At 43.2% G+C, this 26626-nt stretch overlaps 4 protein-coding genes across 4 annotated transcripts; 3 read left to right on the forward strand and 1 right to left on the reverse strand.

The window, feature by feature from the left end:
* Positions 1-44: 44 nt before the first annotated feature.
* fam193b (family with sequence similarity 193 member B) lies at positions 45-9719 on the forward strand. Its single transcript, XM_031857963.1, has 10 exons — positions 45-327; positions 1561-1839; positions 2443-2629; positions 4177-4395; positions 6282-6693; positions 6805-6988; positions 7126-7359; positions 7914-8982; positions 9070-9145; positions 9294-9719. Exons 1-10 carry the CDS (start codon positions 169-171, stop codon positions 9388-9390), a joined length of 2916 nt encoding a protein of 971 aa, XP_031713823.1. The 5' UTR covers positions 45-168; the 3' UTR covers positions 9391-9719.
* Positions 9720-9812: 93 nt separating this feature from the next.
* Positions 9813-17149, forward strand: ddx41 (DEAD (Asp-Glu-Ala-Asp) box polypeptide 41). The gene is made up of 17 exons (XM_031857964.1): positions 9813-11249; positions 12849-12944; positions 13055-13205; positions 13321-13395; positions 13537-13597; positions 13685-13821; positions 13913-13985; positions 14078-14231; positions 14365-14501; positions 14757-14919; positions 15082-15213; positions 15343-15414; positions 15519-15615; positions 15958-16107; positions 16261-16332; positions 16491-16601; positions 16785-17149. The coding sequence occupies exons 1-17, from the start codon at positions 11223-11225 to the stop codon at positions 16919-16921; spliced, it is 1845 nt and encodes a 614-aa protein (XP_031713824.1). The 5' UTR covers positions 9813-11222; the 3' UTR covers positions 16922-17149.
* Positions 17150-17266: 117 nt separating this feature from the next.
* On the forward strand, positions 17267-22694 carry dok3 (docking protein 3). Its single transcript, XM_031857966.1, has 5 exons — positions 17267-17541; positions 19174-19476; positions 19763-19853; positions 20572-20759; positions 20955-22694. The coding sequence occupies exons 1-5, from the start codon at positions 17485-17487 to the stop codon at positions 21813-21815; spliced, it is 1500 nt and encodes a 499-aa protein (XP_031713826.1). The 5' UTR covers positions 17267-17484; the 3' UTR covers positions 21816-22694.
* A 67-nt stretch (positions 22695-22761) lies between these two features.
* Positions 22762-23439, reverse strand: atoh1b (atonal bHLH transcription factor 1b). Its single transcript, XM_031858157.1, has one exon. It carries the CDS (start codon positions 23437-23439, stop codon positions 22813-22815), a length of 627 nt encoding a protein of 208 aa, XP_031714017.1. The 3' UTR covers positions 22762-22812.
* Positions 23440-26626: the final 3187 nt, after the last annotated feature.

Genomic DNA, 26626 nt, shown 5'->3' on the forward strand with positions numbered 1-26626 from the left:
ATCTTTAACCTATGAACTCCTGAGTGTGCCAGTACTCCGCCATATTGACTGTTGTCTTGACTGGAGGAGATAGAGAACATTTTGAGGTCCGAAAGAAAAGAAAGTGTGCTCTACAAATCATCGAAACTGGTGCAAACTTGGCCAAAGCGTATTTTAACCACCACTGTAATGGCGAGAAAGAAAAGCAAGCAGCAAGGGGTCGCTCAGAAGGAGCTTGCGCCTGGACAGCAGACCGCACCGAAGAGCCCAGTCTCTCCCGGCGATGCAGCTGACGGTGGCGGCGGAGATGCTGGGCTGGATAGGTTGGCTACTACCAGGGCGAACCAGGTAGGTTAGCTAGCAGCGAGCCAATCGCTGCGTTTAAAACAAACCTAGCTAGCCTCTGAGCTAGCACCTCTCTGCTAATCCAAGCATCCTCCATTGTGCTTTTATTTTATGTGGCTACATCCTGCAGAGGTGAAGTTATATGCATCCGCTGGCTGGTTGAACGCTATTTCAATCTTTATGTAGTAGTCTTGACTGTTGAGCGTGGTATGTAATTAAATAAATAACACGCTCAACTTAGCGAGCAGACTCGTCCCCAACAGGCAGTGTGGCTAGCATTGCAGCCCCTCTCCTCTGCCGGACAGGTGACATTGTGCCCTGGACGGGTCGTCCCATTTTCAGCGTTTACAATTGCCCATCCACCCAGCTAACCTTAGCCAGAGGGCTAGCCGGGCTATCGTCTCCAGCTAACGTGCTGCAAACGTGCTTACTGCCTACACTTGAACCCATCCACAGGAACCACTCAGCCAACAGTAGCTAAACAGCTGCTAGCTAGCTAATTAGCTTGTTAGCTGAAACGAGATAACGGGTAAATAATAAGGCTAGCTAACTAATAGACACGGGTTGGAGTTGTTTATTCGACTCTATTACACTGTTAATCTTCTTTGTGTTGCTGTACTGCACTATTCTATCGGAGTTTGACAGGAGCTAATGTTCAAAGTTTCAATGCGTGCAGTTATCAGCCAGTGTTGCCTAGCTAACGTTCGATAAGTCAGTAACGTTAGCTACTTAAGTTGAGGGTGAACGGTAACCTTTAAAAGAGAAGCTGGTGCGCTGCAGGCTGGACCACTGTCACATCAGCGACCAGCTAACCTTACAACTGACCTCTGAGCTTCACTACTTGCTGCTTGGATTGAGTCAATACATTTAATACCACATGTGCAAGATGCCCGTCTAGACGAGTCTCATAACTACATATTACAATGTTATGGCAGAATTGTGTCGTGCATTTGCAAACTTTGAATAACCTGATTATCTCTAAAAGGTATCACTTTATCATACAATTATGTGATATCTAGAAAATACTGGGAAATGTCTATGATACATAACTCTTTTAGAGAGGTGTTGATTCAACCGTTTAACTGGAGGGCGTTTTGTATCACAAATTGGCTGTGTGATTGCCCACTATGTTTAGTAGGCATTGTCAAATTTCTTCTAACCTATCGGACTCTATATTTTTCTAGTGTTTAACTGGTAACCACAGTCGACCTCTTCATCCTCTCTTTCTCCCCCTAGCCTATGCACACCTGCTGCCTCCTGTGCCACCGAGAGTTTAAGGACTGGGGAGCAGGCTCGGTGAACGGACTCCCCGGTGGCCATGGGACCAAGCTGGCTGATGCTGTGCCCGCGCTCTCCCAGGCCTTATTGCGGGAGGCGCCAGGGCGTAAGCTTGCTGATGCAGTGCCCTCGCTGTCTCAGTCTCTGCTGGGAGAGGTGCCTCTGTGGATATGTCAGAGCTGCTGTAAGAGTGTGGAAGAGGAGGAGAGGCGGAGCACCCAGGAGCAACCCACGCCGGTAAATAAAAGGGGACTGATTTGGGTCGTATGTCTGGATCCTTTTCACGACTTCTTTTAACTTCTTTTTGGTTAAACTGTGTTGGTGTCTGTCGACTGAGGTAATCCCATCTTTATTCATCCTACGAGGCATTGCATTTGCACGAGCATACTCACTAAATATATCTGTCCAATGTAATGTTGGATTCAATGAGTTTAAACATGTAGTTTACTTTTTGCCTCTTCATAAGTAGCTTATTTTGTATGTGTCTCTCTGTGGCATATGTATCAGCAGCAGCTATTACCTTTGCTGTCTCTTGATTGCTTCTACATAAATGCAGATGAACATGTTCAAGATGTTTTATTGGTATTTTGCTCAAACTTGCAGACGTGCAAAAACAGAACAGATTGAGGAACAGTCCCCTGCAGTGATTTTTATTTTTTTATTTTAATATTTGTTTTTTCTTTACCTGATATTTATTAATGCATTTAAAGAGTGTTTTACTTGTCGCTCCCTTCAATGTATTACAAGCTAATATTGGTAGTTACTTGGTGCCAAATGTAAGCCGATGTATACAGCCCTGTGATTAACCATTTGTTGTTGTTGTTTTTTTGTTTAATTCAGGTACCATTGTCACACTCTTCCTCCTGTAAGTCCCAGAGCTGTGGGAACGGTTACCCGGAGCAAAGTACTGTGGATTGGGACCCGAGTTCCTTCCTGTCAGCCCACAAACTGTCAGGTCTCTGGAACTCTGCCCACACCAACGGAGGGGAACACTGCAACCACAACACTTCTTCACACTCACAACAAGGTCTGTCATCCCAGCTCCAGAAAACATTTAATGACAATGACAGTAATTGCTGTAAACTCAAGTTTCAGTCATGTGAAATGGACACACGTTAGGCTAGAATCAGAGCTCTACGGGTGGCTTGTTTGCTGTCTTACTTAGCGATACATGTGTGATACAATTTTGGCCACTCTGTTCAGGAGTTGGTCTATTACATCTTAGAAATACAAAGAGGCATCATGTAGAAGCTGACAACGCTCTACATCCTGAGGTCCTTAGAGAAAAATAGACTTTGAAATCAAGATGATTTAACTAAATCAGAGAGTGTGATTAGGACTAAAATAGCAAGAAGAACGCTGTGGATTTTGCACAAAAACATTGCTAATTTTTTCACCTTTTTAATTAATTCACATTGAAAAACACCGACTGCTTTGCGTAGAAATGAAAGTGTTTGCATGCTGTGCTTTAATCAGAGTCAAATATCAGTGTCAGTGGAAAGGTCACAGCAAAGCAGAGGCAATTGTCTAAACTTGTATAGTTATTCTGGTAAAATGTTCCTGTATTGGATTCAGTTATTCTATCTAATCAATTCTGCCGAAGTCTTTAGAGCTACAAAAACTGCAGATCTAAGCATCTGTTGCATGCCTGAACTTGCAGCTTTCCAATATAATGACGACTCATAGGTGTGGTGAAAAGTGATGATCTCTCACACACACACTGTGATTTTCTTGAAATATTCAGCTTTAATGTACAAAACTGCTAAAATGGAATTATAAAATTGTCTATTATTGATTTTCCGGGAAGTATTGTTGTCATAAAGAAAGATGGAAAAATGTGGAAATCCAAAATTGAGATGCATTGAGTTTCATTAAGAGGTTTTTCCATCCCATAGTAAGACTGCAGTTATTATCACTTTGTCATTTGACAGTTCAGTGGTTTAATAGGACTCTTATTACAAAGTAGCACTACCTAGCTGTAACATGTTCTCTCCATAACAGAGACGCATGATGTCCCGGGGCTGAGCAAGGCAGTTGTTTATAGAATGGGAAGCATGGCCTGTCAGTCAGCTGTGATCTTTGCTTTTTATCTGTTGTCTTCCTGATTTTTGGCTCCAATCAAAACACTTTGTAGAGGCTGTTTAGCAAATACTCGAATGGGCCATGTTGTCAAATTGCATTTACACGAGAGTAGGTGAAAGTAAGGCGTACATGATGGCATTTGAAATGGTAGGTTTTGTTTTAATCACGTTTGTTGATGGTTGCTGGTGACCAATTATGTTTTTCAACTTGAATAATATCAAACAAATATTTGGTTGACGTTTTATAAGAACTGAGCTAACCTAATGTACTTGATAATATACCATCGGAAATGTTTAACCGGGTATAAATACTACTTCCTTATTTCTATTTGGTTAGCGTTAAGGGATGTTAACCTTCAGGGCTAAACGTTTCTTTCAATGCTGGTTTCTTTCTCGTAGCAGTAAGAAATTTGGCTTTATTGTAACCGTTTTCGCATTGTCTTAAATCCTCATCACCACCATTTGAAATTCGTTGGACGTTTGTCCTCTCCAGGTATAACAGCTGGATCAGCCTGTCATGAGAAAAGAGGACTTCATGAAGCACCTGGGAAATCTGCTAAAACGTCGGGGACTAAAGTCTGTCCCTACAGTCACCCGTCATCCCAAAATTCCAGCGGATCTTCTGCTGGGAACCCCCTGTCTACCTCAGCAGACCTTTGTAAGACCACTCCCAAGCACTTCAAGACCATGTGCCGTCGACCAACACCACCAGGTAATATTTCCTGTGACTCTTAGGATTCAATAGTATTTCATGAAATCAGAACCCAGGATAGAATCCACCCATCAAACTGAATGTCTACAATCTCATATCGAATATGCAGCGTCCAAACTATCACACATAGAGACAGACGACCACGTGCACTTTCACACCTGCGGGCAATTCAGAGTCCTCAGTCAAGAGTCCTCTGGACCACCCAAAGGACTCTTGAGTGAGGACTCTGAATCCGGGCTCCTTTTGCTGTGAGGTGACGGTGCTAGCCAATACACCACCGGGCAGCCCCAAACAGTTACTATACACCAGCGATTTAGTGGAAAACAAATCTTTAAAATGAACAGGAATTACAATTCAAGTCTAAATCTCCTGAATTAACCAACAAATTGGTCAAAACTTAAACAGGACTTAAAATTCTGCATGAAATGAGAACAAAACGTAAACATTAATCCCAATTAAGTCACAAACTAGTGAAAACAAACTTGATAAATACTAAACACAACTCCCTCAGCTGTGCGGTCTGTCAGTGTGCTCATCCATGACGTAGTACATGGATGAGGAAGAGGAGCAGAGAATGAGGAAGAAGACGAGCAGGATTATAAGACGTAAAAAAATAAGTGAATTGAATAAATCTGCCACCTTGTGACCCGATCCAGCTACTTGAGTCAGTATCGGCCCGATATGGTTTTGGGATCAGTGCATACCTACGTCTAAGAGAATCGGGGCAATTGCATTAACTGGCCTACTCGTTTGAGGTAGTATGTGTATATAGACGGGTAATAAGACCAGGGGTCTCATTTATAACCGCTTCGTACGCACAAAAGGCGGTCTGAAAGAGGCGAACGCCACTTCCCACGCAAACGTTGTGATCTATAAACACAAACTTGACGGGAGAATGTGCGCACCTGTACGTAATCTCTGAGCCACGCGTACGTATGTTTTATGTTTTGGAGACAGGGGAAAGATGGTGAGGTGGTGAATTGAAGCCAGACTAATAATAAAATGTTAGAGGCATCATTACAGATATGATGCCTCTAACATTTAATTTCACTTCATATCACACGTTACTTTGCACTTCTACATTCTCTTTATCATTAACAGTCAAACCAGCAGTGTTATTTGTGCTTGTACTAGTGAGCCATAACTAGAAGCACATTTCAATGATAAAAGATATCAACCAACTCAAACCTCAAATCAAATTTCGCTTAATATTTTATCAGCGCTGTCTGCACCCCGGAGCGCAGAGGAGAGAACAAACTACCGACACTCGTGGTCAGCTGTGCAGCAGCTGATGAAATTATCGTCAGCTATAAGATAGCGTTCAAGAACTGCAGAACAGAGCAATAATCTTCTAATAATGTGCAGATATCACCAAGTACAATCTTAGTTTTCATTAAGTGTTTCTAAGTACAAATCACTGCAGTGAACACAACTTTATTTATTCAGCACACAGTACACAGACAAACTGTAAACAGCTCTGTGATGAGAGTATCAGAGCTCACTGGAGAAGAGTCACCGCGGTGATGTCACTCACCTTCTCCAGTCACCTCACCTGGCAAATCTTCACCACTTGCACATTAGGATTGTGTGACACTTGTGATGTGTTGTGTTGCACGATAGAGACTCTGGCACTGTTACGACTACGTAAATGGAAGAAGTAGGAGGGAAGGAGTGTACTTCCTCTCGGTAGTCTCCATGGTTCACTTTAAAGACTCACCGATCAGGAGCTCAGTTTGTGAGGCTGGACTAGCTGCGCACATATACATGTTGATTTGAGATTTATAAAAACGCACAGTTTTATAAATGAAACCCCTGAACACAAACTGAAGCACGACGTAAAAAGGTGTGATTTTAATTCCTTATTTTCATGTTGTCCAATCATCCAGGTGAAGCCTTTCACCCCAGTGACCACCATCAACACACAGACTTGTCGGTACCCCCCAACAGTCCCACTGGCCTGTCTTCCCAGCATTCCTCCCTCCTGCCCCCAAAGCTGAACTCTGGGCAGCACGGCCACGTAACGTCCTCGTCCGGCACCGGGGTGGCAGCCCACGCTCCCTTCTCTCCGCTGGTACCAAACCTCCACAGCCCCACCGCCAAACTCAACTCTTCCAGTCCAGACAGCCCAACATCTGTCCATAAGCCCAGCCCGTGCAAAAACTCCCACATTCCTGCCGTGAACACGCAACACAGCAAACTGGGCACGTCTATCATGGGCTGTAACCACCCGTGTAATGGACACAGTGCAGGGACGGTGGCCACTTCAAATGTGGGCCACCTGACAGCTGGGGCCTGCAGGTTAGTGTCCCTCTGTCAACATTGCTTTGCTGTAGGATGGAATTGCTTCTGTAGCTGTATTGATTTGAAATACGAATGCCTTCTGAGGGTCATTGTCACTTGTTTTTGTAGGGACCAAGCATGTAAGGGGCACAAAATGACGAACGGGACGTTGTGCCACCCGTCGTCTGAGCTGGAGGAGGGGGAGGATGAAGACAGCAGCTCTGAGAGGAGCTCCTGTGCCTCCTCTTCCACCAACCAGAAGGACGGGAAGTACTGCGACTGCTGCTACTGCGAGTTCTTTGGACACAACGCGGTACTTTGAAACTTTTTGTTGCCCTCCTCTTTTGCAGTAGTACTTAATAGTTCCCTTTGCTATTAGATACTTCTTAAACGTGTAATGAAAAGCTAACATGAAAAATATTCTGTTGTGTATTTTTTCCTTGGTCACAGCCTCCAGCTGCACCAACCAGCCGAAACTACGCTGAGATCCGAGAGAAGCTCCGCTCCCGTCTGACCCGGCGTAAAGAGGAGCTCCCTCAGCGTCAGGATTCAGAACTGACCGTGACCGGTGCCATCGACAACCGGGACGTAGATGAGCTGCTGGACTTTATTAACAGTTCTGAGCCCAAACCTGTCAACAGTGCCAAGGCGGCCAAAAGGGCCCGACACAAACAAAAAAAGAAGGTGCGGTAACTTTTCAAATGCTTGAATGATTTGGGAGTTTTTTTTTTTTTTTTTTTAATTTTAATATTTATCATCTAATGTATAGGGACGGGTATTGTATTAAACATGTTTATACTATCACCCATACAACTTTATTAAATATGTCATTTAATTGACATGTATTCTTCAAAAACCCTTTTTTTCATTTAACAAAAGAAGCCATAATAACCTCTACAAGAACTTTAAGATTGTAAAATTGCCAGGATTTAGATTTACACTCGTAATCCCTTTGATTTCAGTCCGAGCAGCTGTAGGACACATTTGGTTTGCATTAGCATTAACTGAAAGGTCCAGTGCATTTTGAGCGATCTCTTGGCAGAAGTAGAATATAGTATTCATCGTTACAATGTTTTTATTCGTGTATAATCACCTGAAACTGGAATCGTTGTGTTTTCGTTAGTTTAGAATGAGCCGTTCATATCTACATTTACAGTCCGCCTCCTGGAACTGTGGACGTTTTCATTCGTAGTGCATATATTTGCGTGTCTCTCAAGCCTGTACCATTTCTGTTTCAGGAAAAGGCTCAGCAGGGCATGGGTGCTGCAGGCAGTGACCCCAACTCCAATCCATGCGAGCCTGTCGATGACAACGAGCCCCTCCCTGACGGTTCAGAAGCCAGTCGGTTGCTTGATTGGCCCCAGCTGGAGCTCGAGCGTGTCAACAGTTTCCTTACCAGTCGGCTCGAAGAGATTAAGAACACCATAAAAGACTCAATCCGGGCCTCGTTTAGCATGTACGACCTCAATCTGGATGTTAATGACTTCCCAAAGAAGGCGGCCACGTTGGAGGGCAACCATTTACTGTCGCATCTCAATGGTTCCTCTGACCTGCAGCAGATAGACCTCGACTTGGCCCCTCTTTCACTGGGAACCTTTAAGAGCCACCTGGACCTGGTTAATGGATGGGAGGACACAACCACAGTCTCCTCCCCTAACACCCCCAGCACCACCACCACTTCCACGGCATCAGGGGTCCCTGCTGGACCAAAGGACATTCAGCGATTGCACACTACCCCCAGTCTCTCAAAGCTCATAAGGGTTCGGTCCCCAGAAAGATGCACTTCCACTGGATCTGACGGTTCGCCACAGGTGCCAGCTCAAGCTACAGCTAAGTCAAACGAGGATGCCCCTGATCCCAGGAACTCAACAGCTGGGAACGGTGGTGCAAAGACAAAGAAGAATAAAAAGCAGCAGCAAAGACAGGAGCAATCCGTGTCGGAGCAAAATTCCAACAAACACACCAAAGCTGCCTCCGGGAATGACGTGCAGAAAAGCAACGAGTGTAAAGAAACGTCTTCTAACGGCTCAAAAGCTGGGAACAAACAGCCCCAGCACTCTGCGGACAACCAGAGAAATGGGCCCAAGAAAGCTGAGGAGGGCAGATTTTCTAAACATGCGGCAAACGGTGGCCTCTCGAATGCACAACGGGGGAAAGGTGACACAGAAACAAGAGGAGGTCGGTCCGAGCAGGATTCAGAAAGCAAAGCTCACCCCACCGTTCCAGCAAATGGGCAGCAACAGCAGCAAGCCAGGGGGAAAAATAAGAAGAACAAGAACAAGGGTGAAAAATCTGGCGGTGCTATCGGTACAATAAACTATCTTTAACGTGCAAAAATTCAATTGTTTCCTAACTTTTAATATGTAACTAATGTCCAATCTTTGTTATTCCTAGATGATGTATTTCTCCCGAAAGATGTCGATCCAAAAGAAATGGATGAGAGTGATCGGGAAGTGGAATACTTCAAAAGGTAGGTTTATCATGGCAGTGTTTAAAAACACTTTGAGCTAAAACTGTTGTATTGCTTACAATTGACGCATCAATAAAACTGTGCATTCCTCCTCTCTTGTTTTTTATTTTTTTATTTTTTATTTTTTGTCCGTCCTTGTCCCCTCTAGGTTTTGCCTTGATTCTGCAAAACAAACTCGCCAGAAGGTAGCAGTGAATTGGTCCAACTTCAGCCTCAAAAAGGTTCCTTCCAATGCAGCTCAATAACTTGGACGAGTGCCAGAAAAACAACTTCACACCACAAACTCTTTCAGTAGAGCCCTGTTTGGCCTGAGGCCTTCTCCCATTCCTTCTCTTCCTTACTAAGCCAAGGGACCCTGGTTCAAAAATCATACTTTCCATTCAGAGGACTGAAACATAACTTGTGGCTGACAAGCCAGGGATCATTCTCAAGGCCAACTGTACCCTTTGCTATGTTCACTAAATGAGAGATGCAAAAATGGAAAAAAAAGTCTGTTGAATCCACTGCATCCATGTGCTTACGTATGTAGTATGTAAACAATTACCTTAAATGAAATAAATGTTTTTATCACAAATCTGAGACATTTTAACGTTGTTAAACTTCTGAATTCCAATCAGTTTAATTTGGTGCTCATCATGCATTACATTCAGTATCGCTAGTTTCAGGCTCAACACACCAATCGCAGCAGACACTAGAGACCGTTTGTCAAAAAGCAATAGGGACAGCGGAGGCAACAACTGCATTGATTTCACTCAAGAACAGACTGCAGTGCATTCAGCGGTCTCTCAATATTTAATTATGATCATCAAATGATTTAGTAATCAGTTGTCCAAAATGAAATGATAAACAATTGGTTACCCACCTGCTACACTGTTGTTGTTTTGTATGAAATTAATGTTTTTATAAAAACCAACATGAATGTTTGACAGTGCAGTACACCAACAATGCTAATATTAATTTCAATATGCTGTCTCGCAGGATGCATCTTAAAAACTATAAATCTATTGAAGTACCAATGCAAATACGCATGATGTGTCCAACAGACGCATCTAAATACTGTCTCCCAGTTCTGTATTGGGTGAACTTAAATGTGTCTGTTGCTTCGCTGTCGATCCTCCCTTGGTGTTAATCTTGAACAATTATATCTTTTTTTTTTTTTTATAGTGATATCCAGTATACACTTTGCCATCTGTAGAACGAAGTAATTTAGCCCGGTTTTCTCACTCCTAACTGTTCTATTAACCTCTATATCCCAGCAGTGACAGGTACACCAGTGTGCAACGTTGGAACCATCACACGTTGTTTGGCACAGTTCATTTCAATGCTTGTACATATTGAGTGATTATTTAGGGCCCTTTTGAGCCTTTTCATGCGTTTCTCGGGGTTGTGTGTGAGATATATTTTCAACCATACTACTCTTTTTCCTGTACTGTGACCTTGGTGGCACCCTGTACCTCAGCTAGCCTATCGAAGTCTTGATGATCTTTTGATGGGAAATATCACTGAAGACTTGATACCTTTGGGACAAGGGCCTTGGGATTTACACCAGTAACCATGTGTTTAGCTGACGGCTTTCATTGAGGTGGATCATGTCTTTCCTGAACCTGTGCTGAGATTTTGTTCTGATGCTTTCCAGGTTATATTCAATTAGAGAAGATTATCTTAATGTTTCGAATGTAGATTTATACTATATCAATAATAGCCAAGTGTATGTTGGCTTGTTTCTTTTCTTCTTCTTTTTTTAATTCACTTTTTATACTGTGAAAAATCTTTCGTTCCGAAAGATTAAAAACAATACCGTTCTGACAAAAATAAATTGTGGTGTTTGCTTTCTAAGATTATCTTTTGGTTTGGTTTTCCATGCACGAGCTGCCTCTCCAGCACCAGGCGGAGTCGCTTAGAAATCTTTGGCTGCCGCATCCCGTACGGTTTGACCCTTCCAGCGTTCCGTACAGTATCGAGGCTTCGTGTGTTGTGTAAACATGTGTATTAGGAATATTTATTGAATTCTGTGAGTATTTGGTCAACAGCTCCGTGGCTTTAGTACATAGAGGACGTTACTGTATTCATAAATAAAATGGAGAACGAACACGGACCCAAAAAGGTAAGTTAAGCGTAAACTATCAATGACGTTATGAGGTTACACTAGCTAGCTAGCTAGCTAGCTAGCCCTGGCTAAAGTTAGCTAGCTAGCCAAGTGTCCTAGCTTAGTGTCCTGTGCTCTGCTTACGTACACAAATGTTATCGATGACGTATTTAAAGTCGTTGGAACAGGTCAACGAAAAGTGTTAAACTAAAATGTGTGGATAAGATGGGACTTTCAATCAGATTTTGTATGAATGTAAACCGTGTTCGTTAAAACTCAACGACCAACTAACGTTAGGCACACTTCAGTGCCACAACATTCATGGTCAACACGTAATGGTGACGTTTATATTATCCTAAAAGTCAGCTTTGAATATAACTACTTGCATTTGCAGTCTTTTCATGATATGACTGTTCACATAATAATGTTGACGAGCAGTAAACGGAAGGACAGCAGAAGTGAGGGCAAATAAATAATATTATACTTAACTGGGTCATCACGTGACATCTATGCTTTTAGTGAATTCAGATGAACTAGTTAAAAAAAAAACACCTCTGTCAAATACAGCATCCTCTTAAGTTTATTTTGAGAAACCTTAGGATCAAACAATGTTGAAGTGAATTTCATACATCTAACACTATCCCGGTCTGAGAAAGGAGGTGGATGCAGATAGTAAAACATACCTCTGCCTGTAATGCATCCACATTGTAACTTTATCAATAGAGATCATGTGGTTATCAGCGCATACTTTGGGTCATTTTTGACACAACGGCCCTAATCAAGGAAACTGTGCAAATGTCAGACCAATCATAGGTCTATCAAGGAGATTCTACTTCTACTGAGTATAATACAACATTGATGAACCCCACAAAGAAGATGATATCGTATTTAAACAGCACTTTCTCGTAGAAATCATTACAAAGTAGTTTTTTTTTTGTTTGCACACTCCCTCGAGGTGCATGCCATTCTCAGCGGGCAGGTACAACCCAAACCAGGTTAAAGAAAGGGATTCACGTGGTGTGTGGCACTGTCCTGTCATAAATATACAGCTAGGTCACTGAGTCCTTTTAATAAGAGTTTAATACTTAATCACAGGATATTGAAACGCAAAAGAGATGTTGCTTCCATTGCCAAAGCTTTGATAAAACCAATCTTAAAATGAGAGCTAATCAAAGTACAGATGTCAGAAAGGATGTAGGTGTGTCCCTTAATTAAGCTGATTGAAACGTTTACGATTAGGCAACCACCTGCAGAAGTGTATATAAAACAAATTCATATAATATAATGGCATGAGCATAAATGTGTTTGTTTGAACATCGAATATTATCTGTGTCAAAATCCTATTGCCATACTGTGCATCTATGTGGCACATGCCAGCATATATGACTGCTGTATACAGATCGATCACATCCAAATAATATGTAAGAATGAAAATGTATTGTGGTAATCTCTAGTACCATTACACGTATGATCTGCGTATATATTTCTGAAACAAATGTACCAGCCGCTTTGCATGCCTTGGAAGGACTTTCACTGGATGTGTTTTAAGGCTGATGTGGCTGAATGTTGAGCACTAACCCAGAGATGATACTACTGATACTGATACTGTGTGTTCAGAGATCCCACGGGGAGGACGACAGGTCTGGCTCAGAAAGATCAGAGGACGACGATTATGTTCCGTATGTTCCCGTCAAAATAAGGAAACACCAAATGGTAAGTTATCATTGCTATAAAAGGTTTATCATTATTTAAAACATAATTGTATTTAGACTTTCCTTATGTATACCAACATCTCATTCTGTTTCCACATATGTACCCGACAGCTACAGAAGATGTTACGTCTGCGAGGAAAGGCAGTGGACGAGGACCAGAACTGCAGCGGGGAGGAGCAGAGGGACGAGGATGACGGTCTTGGCCCACGCTCCACTGTCAGCCTTCTCGACCAGCATCAGCACCTCAAGGAAAAAGCAGAAGGTATACGACCCACTCTGGATTATGATGATTGTTGTTGTTGTCATCATGCTGCTCATTCAATTTCACCACATTGGGTCTGTGAGTTCTCACCTGCTGTATGTTTGTGCGTCTACAGCCCGTAAGGAGTCAGCGAAGGAGAAGCAGCTGAAAGAGGAAGAGAAGATTCTTGAGAGCGTCGCAGAGGGAAGAGGTAAAATTATAAGGCTGTGAAGTTCAAATGTTTCATTATTAATCAGATTCACTTTGATGAACTTACAGACGTTAAAGCGGTTTCATCAAAAATACTCTAAAGTTGAAAACTAATTCTTTAATTAAATCTCCCCCCTTTTAGCTCTGATGTCTGTGAAGGAAATGGCCAAAGGTATCATATATGACGATCCCATAAAAACAAGGTATGTTCTTGAACAGTGAATTCTACAAAGTAACATTGTTTGTTGAGTTTTTTTAAATTTTATATTTAACGTAAATGTTCTTTATAGCTGGAAGGCACCACGCTATATCCTGAACATGCCAAACACCCGACATGAGCGCGTCAGGAAGAAGTTTCACATCCTGGTTGATGGAGACGGCATCCCTCCTCCGATCAAAAGTTTCAGGGAGATGAAGCTTCCACCAGGTTATAACGTGCTCCCTCTCCCACACATGAAATCACATTGTCTTTTCTATGCGAGAGCCTTTAGCAACAGATCTCTTTACTGTTTTTGCAGCATTTCTAAAAGGTTTGAAAAAGAAGGGGATCGTGCATCCGACGCCAATTCAAATCCAAGGAATTCCTACAGTGTAAGTACAGGAAATGCACATATACTATACAAATGTGTAGCGTATGTTAAGTGCGTGTAAACTGTTCGTGAACTGACGGGGTTTGTCTGTAGTCTGTCAGGTCGAGACATGATCGGCATAGCCTTCACTGGTTCTGGAAAGACGTTAGTCTTCACTCTGCCCATCATCATGTTTTCCCTGGAGCAGGAGAAGAAGCTGCCTTTCTTCCAGAGAGAGGGACCGTATGGACTCATCATCTGTCCCTCAGTAAGACTCACAAGACAAACAGCTTGAAATGCCTTTAGACAGATGGCATTTACTGTGAGCAACCTTTTTATTTATTTATTTATTTTTGCAACTAAGCATGTCTGATTTTAATACCCTTCCCCGAACACTCCAGCGAGAGTTGGCGAGGCAGACTCACGGCATCATTGAGTACTACTGCAAGCTGCTGGAGGAGGAAGGCACTCCTCAGCTACGCACCGCCCTCTGCATCGGAGGAATGTCTGTCAAGGACCAGATGGAGGTCGTTAAACAGTAAGTCAGAGGGACGCTTCTGTCTTCTCTCCAGAATTTCACTTCGAACTAATGTTGTGATTCAGCTACATTAAATCATTCAGAAAGGAACAAAGTAGGCAAAAATTCCAGACATAATGCATTACAGAAATAATTCATAGCAGTTAACATGACCATCTCAGGAACTATGCACAAATAACACTGCATTTTAGAGATAGCAATAAGTTCTGCTTGAGTTCATTTTCCACCTGAATGCGTGTCGTCTCTTGGTTGTAGTGGTGTCCACATGATGGTGGCTACCCCTGGCAGACTGATGGACTTGCTGCAGAAGAAGATGGTGAGTCTGGACATCTGCCGCTACTTGGCTCTGGATGAGGCTGACAGGATGATCGACATGGGCTTTGAGGAAGACATCAGAACCATCTTCTCCTATTTCAAGGTGAGGTCCTTCTCTGTAGCAATGGATGCCAAAATCATCCTGGTTGTTAAAGCGCTGGCAGGGGTGTTTTTCATACGAAAATCTTGCCTTGAAAACTAAGCCTTGACTTTTTGAGGCTGTCAGACATCAAAAGTCCTGTAATGTTGTTATTTCTTTATCTAGGGACAAAGGCAAACCCTGCTTTATAGCGCCACTATGCCTAAGAAGATCCAGAACTTTGCCAAGAGTGCGCTGGTCAAACCCATCACCATCAACGTGGGCAGGGCCGGAGCTGCCAGCTTGGATGTCATCCAGGTATGTTCATTTGTCACCTTTTTCTGTTTAAGTCAGGGGAATTCAATTTATAAACCCACTGGTATAAAAAATGTGTGAACTTAATAATAAATGCTGTGTGTGTGTGTGTGTGTGTGTGTGCGCGCGCAGGAAGTGGAATATGTCAAAGAGGAGGCCAAGATGGTGTACCTGCTGGAGTGTCTCCAGAAAACACCACCTCCTGTCAGTACTTCCACATGTTATGACATTGACATGTGCCAAAAATCCATAAATCCACAACTCAATCATGTCAAATTTGACAAAATGTTGTATGTTCACATCAACAGGTGCTGATATTTGCTGAGAAGAAGGCCGATGTAGACGCCATCCATGAGTATCTGCTGCTGAAAGGAGTAGAGGCGGTGGCCATCCATGGAGGAAAAGGTACTTCCTAAAAACACACCGCAGTGCGTACACAGTGCCTGCAGATGAATAGGGTATGTGGAGGAACCAAGCGTCACGTTTCAGGGAGCTTACATGTTAACGGCCTGAAACATCAACTGTCTTGTAGTTGCTCGTCATTACCACCAGATGCCATCCTGCTGACAAATGTCACCATTTCTGGTTAAAAGTTTCATCAACGTGTCCAAGGCGTAGAAAGTATTGCAGACCCTTCTGTGTTGTTTTCCATTTGTCACCGTCTTGCAAGATACGGTTTATGCAATATTTGTTGATTTCTTTTCTTTTGTGTGTGTGTGTGTGTGTGTGTGTGTGTGTGTGTTTCAGATCAGGAGGAAAGAACAAAAGCAATAGAGGCATTTAAAGAAGGAAAAAAAGATGTCTTAGTGGCCACAGATGTTGCCTCCAAGGGTCTGGATTTCCCAGCTATACAGCATGTAGTGAATTATGACATGCCTGAGGAGATAGAGAACTATGGTAAGAGGACACGCATATATATATATATATATATATATATATATATATATATATATATATGCACACACACACACACCCACAAGTATACAGCTTGGCCTTCTCAAAAGTGATACATTATATAATCATCAGTTCTCCTTTGATTGTTCGTTTCAGTCCATAGAATTGGAAGAACTGGACGATCAGGCAAGACCGGTATTGCCACAACGTTCATCAATAAAGGCTGTGGTAAGGACAATACCAGTCAAGACAAAAATCATTAAAATCTAGTTCATTTCTGTCTATTAGTATTGATTCTCAGAATATTGGCGATGTATTATAGAGAACTGTGGTCAGTTCTAGTCCGTGTTAATTGCAGTAAGCTAACAGTATGTCTCTCCCCATAGATGAGTCGGTGTTGATGGACCTTAAAGCTCTGCTAGTTGAGGCCAAGCAGAAGGTTCCTCCGGTCCTCCAGGTGCTCCAGACAGGAGACGAGACCATGCTGGACATCGGAGGTGAGTCGTTCACACCACATCTAGTTCACATCTCTTTCTCTAGCCCTACACGCCCTCTATATGGGTTACTCTATAACTGCTTTGCGTTGTCCTTCTAAACGTTCCTCTGATCATCTCAAATCCACAGGAGCGTGGAGCGTTTGCAAACCCTTTCTGACGTACCCGATTCTCATGTTTTCACAGGAGAGAGGGGCTGCACATTCTGCGGTGGTCTGGGTCATCGTATTACAGACTGTCCGAAGTTGGAGGCCATGCAGACCAAGCAGGTCACCAACATCGGGCGAAAAGACTACCTGGCTCATAGCTCAATGGACTTCTAAGAGTTTTGTTTCTTTTTAATCAGAGAAAAGAGTCGCACGGAACTGAGAAACCTTTCTGAGGAAATGGTACAGCTGTGTGTTGTATCACTGAGTAAAGGAAGTGTATTTCCAGGTCCGTCAGATGAATTTTCTTGTTACCTTTTTTTGCCGGAAATCTGTCATACTTGTTGATGCGTAGCCGTTGTTATTTTTGATATTCCAATTGTAAATAAAACCACTTTATCTGTTGATGATCTTTTACGTTTCTATCTGGAATAAATATAAAGGTGTTGTACCGGTTTTGTAGGGAGGAAGGAAGTTGCTAAAACAAGCTGAATAATGGAAAGGGAAGTTTGACTCAAGAAAACAGCAGTACACAACTTGTGTGCCCTTCCTTCCGCAGATCAGAGATATCTTGACATGTAATCGCTTAGACCAACACATATAGACGTCAGAATGAAAGCTGCAGGTGACGTAAAGGAAACAATTATTCTCGTTGTGTAGAAAACTAATTTTAACCGTGGGTTTGTTACATCTTGACTAGAGAGCTAGAGTGAAAGGTTTTGCAGACGAAGCTTACGAGCATGGATGTCATCTTCAAGGAAGGGAAGCTGTATCTTCACGGGGTCAAGTTTGGAAAAGTAAGTGTTGTAGAAATTCAGCATACTTGTGAAACTGAACGCTCTGTCGAGTTAATTATTTTTCTGAAGTCAATATGGCAACTGAGCAGCTCGGTCAAACATATGTGACGGTATTTTGCTTTCAGGAACTGCTCAGTTAAAATGAGCAAAGGCTCAGTTGGCAATACAAATGTTTTTCGGAGGTTTTATGTCTCGACGGAGCATATGAAAAAAACTCATTGCATGCAAAGACGATTACTCTTTCAATATATATCAAGCTTCAGTCAACAGTACAGTGGGGTCCATGAGTGCACTACCAAAACCTTTGAGCATTTAGTAAAAACTAACATTAAAGTTAAGTACAGTGTTACTTCTCAAACAAAGTTGCATGTCCAAGGTTTTTAAGAAGCTGCATTGTCTTTTTTTGACATATTTTCAAATGTCCAAGAGGGTTGGTAACTGGAAAGTCATCCTTGTGCTTTCTTGTATTTTAAAACATAGTGATTCTTTAGTTTAGCTCAATGTGGAGATGACTCTGCTTAACCAAATCTGAACGCGTCATCATACATTTGAAACATTCAGGAAATGCATTGTGACTTACTCCACCCATGTGTGTGTCTATTCATGTAATCTGATCGTGACTTCAGACTGACTTCAGTGGTGAAGATCTGGTATTGGTCCTCCCATACTATATAGTATTAGTTAATAATTAAGGCTGGTAACATATGCATTACACGTGTTGTTAGCTGACTGTTTCGCTAATCGGATTGTATCTGTGCCTAATTTTGGTCGTATGGGAGATTTAAGGAATACAGTGTTAAACTCCCATTCAAGATGCGGTTCTGATTCATGAATATCTTACAATACTGGTCCCTAGATGATGTGGAGACCCACGGTGTGAATGCTATTTTGGATCAATGTAACTTTGTGGAAATCCTGTCAATGTGGTTTGTTCTGCCCCTCAAAAACTAAGTTTAGCTTTTCACAGGAACACCTTTGGCAAACGGCAGTATGACTAATACACAGAGGACCATATTAACTCATAATATAATTAGATTAATAAACTTTGTATCTATAAAAGATTAATAGTAAACAAGCAGAAATGTTAGAAACAAAAGAAATTAGACAAGAAAAATAAGGGAAATATAGTAATAAATAAATAGGAAAAACGGTAGCTGACAAAACATACAATGAGTGATTCTACAGGTTAGACAATTGTTCTATTAATCTTTTGTTATAAGACTAAAATAAGGCTAAGGTGGGGGGTGAATGGACTAAATGCAGCATCACTGAGGTAATATATATGAGGACAAGCATGTTGCAATCAATTCTGAAACTTACAGGCAGTATTATTGCAATACAATTTGTAAAAAGTGAGAGGCAGTAGTTTCTCTCTGGCCTTCCTCTTAATAACCATGACCTCTGCATTGTCCGTCAACTGTGCAAACGTTTGAGCCCATCAATCACTGATTTTTAAAAAAAACTCAACAATGTTGGCAGGAGTCATCACATGGAGCAGAAATGTAGAGCTGTGTGTCATCTGTATAACAATAGACACAAATGTCATACCTCCTGATAACTTCCAATATAAACTATACAGGGACTTATTTACAATGACTTTTTTTCCATTTCCCTCTATGTAATCTACCACAGAGAACATGGCGTAAAGTATGGATGGTGCTTTTTAAACCCAGCTCCACGGGGGTGGGGCGCTTGGAGTTCTTTACTGTACTTGACAACAATGCTGCTGCTGACCAGAGGAGGGTCGGTCGGCAGAAATCATCCGAAAGGAAAGTGGTGCGTCTAAGCGACTGCCTCAGTGTCGACCCTGCTCCAAAGGAGTCTTGCCCTCCTGGGTGCACCGCCTTCTACTTACACACCACTCAGTGCAGCTACACCCTGGCCTCCGCGACAAGCCAGGACTGGATAACTGCCCTCTGTCATCTGGCCTTCCAGGTATCACACATCTCTCCTTCTTGATCAGTGCAGCCTTTCTTTTTTGTTTCGGTAGCAGAGCTATAATTTGGGGAAAGGTGAAAATAAACATTCCCCACAATCAGAGATAGATAACACAATGAGGAAGTTAATGCAGTATCTGTTACTTCTGTCTCTTCACTTCTCCAATTCTTGTGCTTGCACAAGCTATGTTCTGTCTTGCATCTTACCTCTTGGGAGTCATAAAGCGGTGATAAGAGGGTGGTGTACACTCCATGTAATGTTTACCATGCCACTGTGTTCACAGAAGGATCCTGGGGAATCAGACAAAGGGGCTTTCGAGAGAGGAAACGGCTTGACCATGGAGGACAACGACCTTTACTCATGTTGGAAATCCGGTAATGGCAGACGACAGCTAATCAGTCAACAGGCAATCAAAAATAATAATTTTTAATCGGTTTGGCGAGTGCCTAACTGAAGTGGTTCTCATCAGAAACCAGCATGAACTGTTTTTACAGTTTGTCAGATTATCTGGACAATAGCGTTTCTTGCCCCCTCAAACTATATTATAGTGACGCATCAGTGCTCCCTTATGAGCAATCAAGAATTAGACCCAAACTGTGAGAAACTGGAATTACCCTGAAACAAGGTCTTAAGAGTAAATTGGCAAAAGTATTATAATAAAGCAAAAAGACCTGGAAGAAACTTGTGGGGATGTTTAGATGTCATAGCATCGTAAAATTCAAGGCATCAGCAGAAACACTTAAATATGTGTGAGCAGGAGCTAAAGCCACTAATTTATTCGAACGTGAACGGCGGAATGTATTAGCGTCAGCAAGCTCGGGCTTATGCACATTTATTTATTTTTATTTCCTAATGGATTACACTGAAAAAGCCCGGCAGCCCAGTCACAGAGAGAGATTAGCAGAATGCAAGCCATTTGAAATCAGCCTTTTTCTGCATGAGAGTGTCTCTGCTGTACATTTATTCCCCTTGCTGACGTTTTGCTGCTCAGAGACCTTATACGGAGAAAAAAAATCGATGCCTTTACGCTGCACTGACCTCAGCCTGCTGATGTTTCAAGCGGCAAATGTTTTCATGTCTTCCCATGTTTAGATGTGACCCTTCCTCCAAATCAGTACCAAGTGACCGTGCAGAGCACAGAGGCATCCAGGAGGTGCAAGTTGGCTGGGGACTATCTGGTCTCCCTGGAAAAAGAGGCCGTGATACTGCTGGCCATCAATACTGGTCACATATTCTATCGCTGGCCGTACACGCGCTTACGCAAATTTGGATTGGTCGAGGTAAAGTACTTTTGAATTCCCCTAAATCCCCCCTAAATTGAAAAGGATACAGTTAGAGGAGTTAGATAAGAAGATGGATACCCTTCTAATGTCTAACGGTATCGATCTTCTCATCTAGCTCTCAGCCAGAAAGCAATTGAGCACATTTCCCGAAATGTCAAGCCATTCCTTTAAGATGTGTGGATGTGATTGCAGGGTGGATTATGCATAGAAGCAGGCCGTCGCTGTGAGTCGGGAGAAGGAGTGTTCACCTTCCTGTCCAGTCATGGTCCCCAGATCTTCCAGGTTATCTCAAAGCAGTGCTCTGTGGAGGGAAGGTCCTCTGTCCAGCCACACAGAAGATCATTTTGTGACCTGTCTACTGTCATCCTCCCAACTACAACCGGCTGGCCCACCACTCCCCCTGCCTACAGTCCCACAGGCCTTTCTGAAGACACAGAGGACGAGTCTGACGACCACTACTCTACTATCAATGACCGCCCTGTACTAAATATAAGGTCTCTTGCCGAAGCTCATCTCTCTGTGGGGGAAGACGGTGAGGACGAGGATGAGCGGTGTCAATCCCTGGAAGCTGTAAACCTGGATGATGTCATGGATGGCAACATTTACTACAACCTAAGGAGAGCCACGCTTCCTCTGATCAGAAACGACGAGTTCAAACCTGCGATGGACTCAGAGTGCATCTATTCTGACTTGAACATAGTTGATTCTCCCTTGAATCCCCAGCCGCTGCCCTCCTTGCCACCACTCCTTCCGCTTGTTTTCCAGCCTCCTCCCTTCACCCTTCCCCAGTCAGTCCCCTACGCCCCAGCCAAGCCCAGACGCCAGCGCCAGCCCCCCGTAAATAACTACATCCAGCCAGGGTACAATGCACAGGCACAGGCGCTGGATGACATGAAGGAGATGGAGGAGGCCATCAGCTCCTCCACCCGTGTAACCCCCACAGAGGCCCTTGGCAGTTTTAAACAGAGGCTGGCAGAAATCATTTCTAAGGACCTGCCAAAGTTCCAACCACCTCTTCCCTCCGGAGGGGGCAGCCCCACATTTTCTCAGTAGGCTATTAGTTAAGAGACAGACCAGGAGGAGCAATTTTAACCATGATAGACTGCCATAAAGCAGAATTAGTTTCTTTATTTCTTTAAAATCCCCTCTGCTGGGAACACTTGGCATCAGAATTTGGCTCGCAGATGTTTGTATCTGTTGCATGAAAAAGGCATCTGGAAAACGTTTTTTTTTTTTTATTCTGTGGACCAATTTTGCAAAAAGAGGATTCAAGCAGTGTTGGTCTTCACTGCTGGAATGCTGGTAGAAGCTTTTTATGTGCTGCAGTATCTTTTATGTGACATTAGCTGATAAGCTGAATGAACACTTGACTGTTTCATTATGGAAATAGCTTTGAAAATAATATGTCCTTGTTACATTCAGTGAGTTAAACAACATCTTGGGATTAGCTTTTTGTATTTCACGTTTTTTCTTCTTCTCCTAAACACTCTTAAAGAGAACAAGTGGGTTTTGTCTCATGCAAATCATACGTTTAGCAGCAACTGTATTTTGGACATGGGCGCTTCAGTCTGCTTCACATGGGAGACATATTGACTAACTCAGTACACTGAAATGTATTGCTGACCAAAAAAATGCAATACACAAAAACAACTTCAAATGCACACACATCTTAAGTATATCTTTATTGTAGCAAAACAATCCTCAAAATACCCCGTAGCTATACATAAATACCAAAATAATTGTTTTTAATTTAGGCAAATGTCACTAATGACACTAATGTCTTTAGTGATGATTCAGGCCATAAAGTGCATTTTTTAAAAAGACCTCTGAGAGTTCACCATGACCTTAGCAAGTAAAAAAATTCAAGATTTCAGTCGGTGGTTTTCATTGGCAGTGCAACATCTAAGCTATATCAAAAATGACAGGTGAATATATATATATATATATATATATATATATATATATATATATATATATGCCTATCATGTATGATCAACATTTCTACAAGCTGCAATATTTGGACACTGCAGAATAAGTCAGTGGTTCTCTGTTAATGTCTTTCCTCCATGTCACTGAGGTGCGAAGATTCCCCATCGCTGCTGTTTGAAGAACCCATTGATTGATTTGGCCGCAGAGAGTGAATCAGACTCATCATGGAGTTCTTGTCCGCTGAGCCCGGACGGGGACTCGTGCACTCCGGGTGGACCACGTCGGTCAGCAACTCCGACAGCTCATTGATGTAAATCTGCGCCATTTGTAAGGTGTCATACTTGGACAACTTTCTCTCGTTCGCCAGCGAGGGGATGACGCTCCTCAGCTCGTCAAACGCCTTGTTCAGGCCGTGCATCCTCCTCCTCTCCCTGGCGTTGGCTGCGACGCGCCTGTGTTTCAGCGGGCCAAAGTGGCTCACCTGGCCTCCTCCTCCTCCTCCTCCTCCTTCTTCTTCTTCCGCTGCCTGGTCCGAGTCTGTCTCGGTGAAGCCCGCGGAGGACACGCAGTCGGGAACTTTCTCCAATGAGAGGCCCGCGTCTGCGGCTCCGTGCGCGTCCCTCCTGGAGAACGCGTGGAGGGAATGAGAAGAAATCCAAGTTTTGGAGTTGAGGTGGTTGCGTTGCTGCAGCAGGGTGAAATCCTCGGGGTACTCCGGCCAGCTCGAAAGCTCTGCTTTTGCAGTCATCGCTGCTAGGGCCTGTGGTCGTGCGCGGCAGCAAAAAAAAAAAAAAAGGTCACGCAGCAGAAAAGACTCTGTCTGATGCCCTCTTCCTCTGGAATGGGGTTTGCACTGCGCCATGCAGTTTATATACAGCCTCCCTTGAGTCACCTAGGTGTCACTCCCAGCCACCCGACAGCCCGCAGCCTCAGGAGGCAGCAGCCAATCGCACAGTCCCCTCTGACCCTGTCAACGAACAATTAGACAAAGCTCGACTTTTTTTCCTCCTATTGTGCATTGTAACTCAATCACGATCGCACAGAGGGGTGCCCAAAGTATTAATCATTTAAGAGCGTGCATTCAAAAGTTTAGGAGAGGATGATCTAATGGACTTGTTCAGTAAAGTCCGGGCTGCGTCTGTCGGCTTTGTTATTGAGGTCTCCTAGAAATAAATACAGTAACAAGTGCGCATGCCAAAACTGTTCGTTTATTAGCTTGGACTTTTAAAGTTTTCTCATTTCCCCCCCCCCCCCCTGAATTAATCGTTTTACACGCGTTATTGTGTATGATTTGACGAGGTTAATATTTATTTAAAAAGCCAAATTCAGCAGATATTGTGTAAATTTGACTTGCAGTGCACTTTCTCCGACTCCTTTATTGGGTCTGACCCCCCTGAAGGATCTGGCGGCGTTGAGGTTTGTCCTCAAACAAACAGTAAAACTGTGGGCAATCTTTCTCGCATTATTTGCTGAAGAATAATAAAACGAACAGGTGGAAGGCAAGGCTTGAGACACACCTGTATACCCGATGATAACTGATAAGTTGTCTGAAGGCAATTCATGAATCATTTAGCGCGTGAAGCGATGGTCAAAACATGCATACGTCACAGTGCAGGCAGTTTCATCGTTCTTCTTCTTCTAATGTTATTATTATATTTTACTAACTGTGACCAAATCTAGTCGGGTGAATGTATTTTGATTAGTCACGTGGCCCCCCCGTGCCTATCAGCTGGTGTCCCCTGGCACCTCATATACACACCTCCAGTCACAACAGTGTCACCCTCGTCTCCCATATGCCGCGCGCGGCTTTCACAACGCTCAGTGCTCTGACACGAGAGCTAATCACTCATTAGGTCATCAATTACACGAGAGGAACCGTTCCAGCATCCGCGCGGAACTGTCCGGGGGGAGACCTGAGATGTGGCAATGACGGCGAGTTGGACAAACTTTGCATTCAGTGCCCCTCTCGCCTCCTCTTCTCTGTTTGTGGAGTGTGTGTGTGTGTGTGTGTGTGTGTGTGTGTGTGTGTGTGTGTGTGAGAGTCGGGGTCGAGCACTGGTAAAGAAAATCACCGTGACCTGCCTCGCCGCCAGCAGTTTAATGAGGCCTGGTCTTACTTGAATAAATCGGCACGCTCTCCGTCCCGGGGTGTCCATTCATTTTTTTTGGGGGGGCTACATGAATATTTCATTCCTTCAGCCCCTCTGCCAGCGCAACAGCCTGCAACCCTGCGTGCAGGATTTAAAAATGCGTGCTACACTTCCCATCTGCTGCGGGGCGTGCGCGGGGGGAGTGGCAGCGGAGGGCCGAGGAGGTGTGAGGAACATTTCTAGGGTCAGCTTATTGACCTCCTGCGAGAAAGAGACTGATGTGCCCCCACCGGGCGGGGGAGGGGAGGGGAGGGTCAACTGGCGAGTTATGGCAACTTTTCAGTGCTGATCAGTGTTTGGCCATATAGGCAAAACCCACCCCCTCCCTTATGAGTGCAAGAGTTGACTGTGCGTGATGTCCATACTTTGTGGTATACTTGTATAGTCTGCATTTAAAAATCTTATAATAATATATATATAATAATTTCAACAGCAAAATATAATATTCTATTTTTAATACTGATGCATTCACGTGTAAGTAGCATTTTTATGTATTGGTTGGTAGCTATAGCTAATTTTAACTGCTTTAAATATTGTTGAGTCCATTCATTTGTAAGGTCATATTTTGCAAACTGTATGTTGAATCTGCAAAGTAACCTATTGGCTCTCAAATAAATCTTGTAGCAGCGTGTAAACAAGTCGGATCCATTTGTTCACAGTGAGGATCTGCGTGTTTTTTCCCCCTTCAAGTGGCTCTTTGGAGAGCCTTTCAGGTTTAGGCTGTAGGTGTCACGACGTCACCTGATGCCAAACAGCAAACTATCTTGGCACAAAATGCCTCGGCAACCTCACATCTCAGTTTATAGCCGATGATGGTTTCACAATATGTCACCAAACTTGGCAACCGGAGCACCGCAGACAACTTGCAGTCCGCAGCTGCCGGATTGACGTTGGTGATGGAACCTGGCAACCGTCCCAACAGTTTACCCTCCCGAACAAAACTATTCAAACCCAACCAGCCAACAGCAGCACCCTCTCGTGTCTACGCATGCATACTCCATCCACAGCTGCTGCTCAGCTCTTATTAACCACCTGAAGTTATTACAGCGCACTCTGTAGGTGCTTGTAACTGTGAGTACAAATTGCCTCTCAGCCAAGTTTGCTTGCAGCTGTAAAACACTTGGTCCATTACACATTGGTGGCTTCCTCGTGGACTGATAATGGAGACAGTTCCAATCACAATACATTGTCCCATTGTTCTAATTTCTAGTAAATGAAGCAGGCCTAATGGTGGAATTAAAGCAGTCGTCATTTCACCGGGGAGGCTGCCGCCTTAAAGGCTCCTCAATTATCCCTGGGGAGCCACAGTTGGGGAACCACGGCCCCAAGCGATCTATAATTAATTCAACTCTATTTTTGAAGTGTCGTGTATCTGTTTCTTTGTCCACCTGTTCATGACATTACGGCATTATAAGAGCGACAATACATCCATATCAACCGTCAGAAATTAAGGCAACGCTCTGAATTGATCGGTCTGTAATTGTGTCATAATTTGCCAAGGAACAAATAATTGTAGGGGAAAATTGGAAGTTTCTCAAAAGAACTGGTCCCTTTAAACATTCATTTGTTTTTCATTTATTCACCATATGTTGAGTTGTATTGCGTGTTTAAATAAAGTTCACCTGACCTGCTCATTCTTTTGATAGTTCATTTGAATGAATTGATTGTCATCGAACACCATAATAATATTCAGCATTTCATAGTTAATTCCAGGAAAATGACTCGAAAATTATTTGGAAATAATGGACCCATAAAACCAAAGGGACCAAGATGACTCTCCCCAGG

Source organism: Anarrhichthys ocellatus, unplaced genomic scaffold (assembly GCF_004355925.1).
Source record: "Anarrhichthys ocellatus isolate YVR2014 unplaced genomic scaffold, GSC_Weel_1.0 scaffold19, whole genome shotgun sequence".
In the NCBI taxonomy this organism is placed as follows: Eukaryota; Metazoa; Chordata; class Actinopteri; order Perciformes; family Anarhichadidae; genus Anarrhichthys; species Anarrhichthys ocellatus.